The sequence below is a fragment of the Anarrhichthys ocellatus genome, unplaced genomic scaffold (assembly GCF_004355925.1).
Source record: "Anarrhichthys ocellatus isolate YVR2014 unplaced genomic scaffold, GSC_Weel_1.0 scaffold20, whole genome shotgun sequence".
NCBI classification, from domain to species: domain Eukaryota; kingdom Metazoa; phylum Chordata; class Actinopteri; order Perciformes; family Anarhichadidae; genus Anarrhichthys; species Anarrhichthys ocellatus.
Window position 1 is genome coordinate 2,804,398 of NW_022280050.1, and position 3,023 is coordinate 2,807,420.

At 42.2% G+C, this 3,023-nt stretch overlaps 1 protein-coding gene across 2 annotated transcripts in view; it reads left to right on the top strand.

Moving 5' to 3' along the window:
- The window catches only part of pou1f1 (POU class 1 homeobox 1), an 11,933-nt gene extending 8,910 nt beyond the window's left edge, over positions 1–3,023 (top strand). Inside the window, exons 4-7 of one of the 2 annotated variants that reach the window (XR_004213120.1) lie at positions 57–320; positions 479–643; positions 964–1,275; positions 1,802–1,872. Coding sequence is in view for 1 of the 2 variants with exons in the window: in XM_031858419.1 (XP_031714279.1) it covers positions 57–320; positions 479–643; positions 964–1,024; positions 1,802–2,027 (716 nt within the window). In the remaining variant the exon portion in view is untranslated. Of the gene's footprint in view, positions 1–56; positions 321–478; positions 644–963; positions 1,276–1,801 lie in introns of both variants that reach the window. The other variant, XM_031858419.1, reaches the window with a different exon arrangement.

Consider the following 3,023-nt stretch of genomic DNA (forward strand, 5'->3'; position numbering starts at 1 on the left):
CTCTCTCTCTCTCTCTCTCTCTCTCTCTCTCTCTCTCTCTCTCTCTCCCCCCCCAGGGTCTCTTACTCCTTGCTTGTACAAGTTTCCGGATCATGGTCTAAGTAGTGGTTCGTGTGCAATAAGCCATGGTTTCTCCTCACTTCCCCCGGTCCTCCTCTCCACTGATGAGGTCCCTGGGGGCCATAGTATTGGAGAGATGAAAACTGATGGCCAAAGGAAGACCATGCGGGACCCAGAAGATGCCCCGGCCATGGACTCCCCGCAGATACGAGAGTTGGAGATGTTTGCCAATGACTTCAAAATACGGAGGATCAAACTGGGTGAGTATCATCACTAAGTGATGATAATAATTACAGCTGAAAATTTGCCCACAAACCAAGTGCACCAATTAGAGAACCTCACCATGAATGTTTCTGCTTTTGCACTTCTTCTGCTCGAGGGTATTCCATGAAGTGTTTTGGTTTCTTTTGACCTCCAGGCTACACACAGACTAATGTAGGTGAGGCTCTTGCTGCAGTGCACGGCTCAGAGTTCAGCCAGACCACAATCTGCCGCTTTGAAAATTTGCAGCTGAGCTTTAAGAATGCCTGCAAACTCAAAGCTATTCTGGCTAAATGGCTCGACGAAGCTGAGCTGGCCGGTGGTGAGTCACACACATATACTCCATTCCATCAATCCCAATTTAGGGCATTTATTAAACCTCAATCTTTTACCTGGATGTCTAATTTCTATGAGCTAAAAAATTGTGTCAGTGTAAGTTGCAAATAAACTTTTGAGTCAGTGTTTTATGATCTGCTGGAGATTACTGTATTATAGCCATGCTTTCCTGGCATGATTACGAAGATCTAACACCAGCTTGTACATCGTCTAGGACAGAGGTTACCAACCTGTTTGCCTTACATACACACAGTGAGCTGTGAGCAGTAACAACACTAACAACATATTATTTTGTCCTTCCTGCAGCCTTGTACAATGATAAAATAGGAATGAATGAGCGCAAGAGGAAAAGGAGAACAACTATCAGGTACCAACTATAACAGGGGTCGCCGACCTTTTTTCCTCCCAGAGCTAATTTGGTGCTGCTCATCGCACCAGGTTTTACATCGCCAAACGCAGACATAACATGTGTCTTACTTGTATGGTCCTTTAATAATGTTTCGGCCACTGCAGTCATTGCCTCTATTACAATCCTGACATAGGTGAAGGGCGTTGGCCTTCTTCCCCAGTTTGTTATATCACCACCACTCAGCCGCTGCTAAGCGGGCATACTGCTTGGTAAGTTTACAGGCCATTAGTGTTTAAACAGGGGGGTTAGCCAATTGTGGATTGTATTCATTCAACCACAATACAGCAGTGGTCTTTGCAGACACACCTGGTCTACTCATCTTATTTTGCTTTTTATTGGCCTGGCTATTTTCCGCGGTCATTGTTAAATCTGGTGTCTGCTTGCTAGTCTGCTAACATCGCCTAATGTTATGATGTCCCTGTAACCAAACTTGAAAGCAGTGTAACTCGTTACAACTGAGAGCTAGTAATAATCATTTGGTGTCAGAAGGGGGCGGAGCGTCTGTGAGTTTGAGTGGTTAGAAAATTAAACAGTTTTACAAAGCAACTTTGTGTCATCAAATGTATGTACATATTCTTTGAACCTTTAGCTAGCCACTCAGAAACTGGCAGCTTGCGACCTACTTGTTGGCGACCCCTAAACTATAAGGAGCAAAGATACAACGCATATCATACGATGACATTTTGATAACATACAGTTCATCTTTTCTTCTCTCTCCCTTGTTCCCCACTGCAGCCTTGGAGCTAAGGAGGCCCTGGAGCACAGCTTTGTGGAAAAAAGTAAGCCATCCTCCCAGGAAATAGCCCGGATAGCCAAAGGCCTCCATCTGGAGAAGGAGGTTGTCAGAGTCTGGTTCTGCAACAGACGCCAAAGAGAGAAACGGGTCAAAACCAGTCTCAACCTCAGCTCCTGTTTGAACAAACTCGGTCCACACTGCATTGCACAGATGAGTAAAGCATAAAGACCAATGGCATAGTTATACGGTTCAGCTAGAGTTTCCGTTCACCTCCAGCCTGATGGAGGCTCGCTCATGATCACAGCTAGTGAAATAGTGTTATCGTCAAATCAAAAGTCTGACAGAAATCAGATAGGAAACAGAAAAACCCCCAATAACAAAAGCTGTCCTCATTCTGCATCAAGCAGCTGCTGATGCATTTGAAACAATTCAACTGATTTAACATTCAGAATATAACTTATAAACGGTAAAAGCCAGTCTAACATTCTGTAAGTTGAAACATTGAAGATAAAAGCTTTTCATTTGCCTCATAAGCTGGTTTGACGCAGCAGCTTCCGTGACCTGACATTTGAATACACTGAACCATAGCTGTGCCTTCTTTGCTATATGTACACTGAAAGTTACTTACACAGACCAAATACAATCTATCAGCACCAGAGTGCAGATGAACACACATATAGATCAGACCTGTGCCTTTAACAGATGTTAGCTCAACTTTCGTTCTTTTATTTTCAAGAAAGAAGGGAAACTTTATTGTTGATGAAATGTTCCAACATTTTACATCTGCATTTAACAGCTGGACTCTTTGTGTTGTAGTTGTATTTGTTTGTGTATTTGTGATTATTGTGAGCTGATGTGTTAATTACCTGTCTTATATGGAAAATGTTGGTTTTATTTAAAGTGATATAGCCATGGTCATAGTAATATATTGAAAGTTTCACAACAACCTATTTATTTGATACATAATATATTATGTTGAACTACTTTTGCTGAGTACAACTTCTTTGATTTATGGTTATGAAGTCAGGGATAGAAATGGATCTGAGGTCTGCCATTTCCCTCTTGTAAGATAGACTTCATTATTCATCTTTGTTGACGTTACGCTTTTGTTGTTGTTCCCTTGACAAAGTGTCATACAAAGAAGAACATCAGCCAGTCACGGCTCTGACCTGGTTGAGATGACTGATGTGAAATGTCTTAATAAACACAAATTTCCTCTCA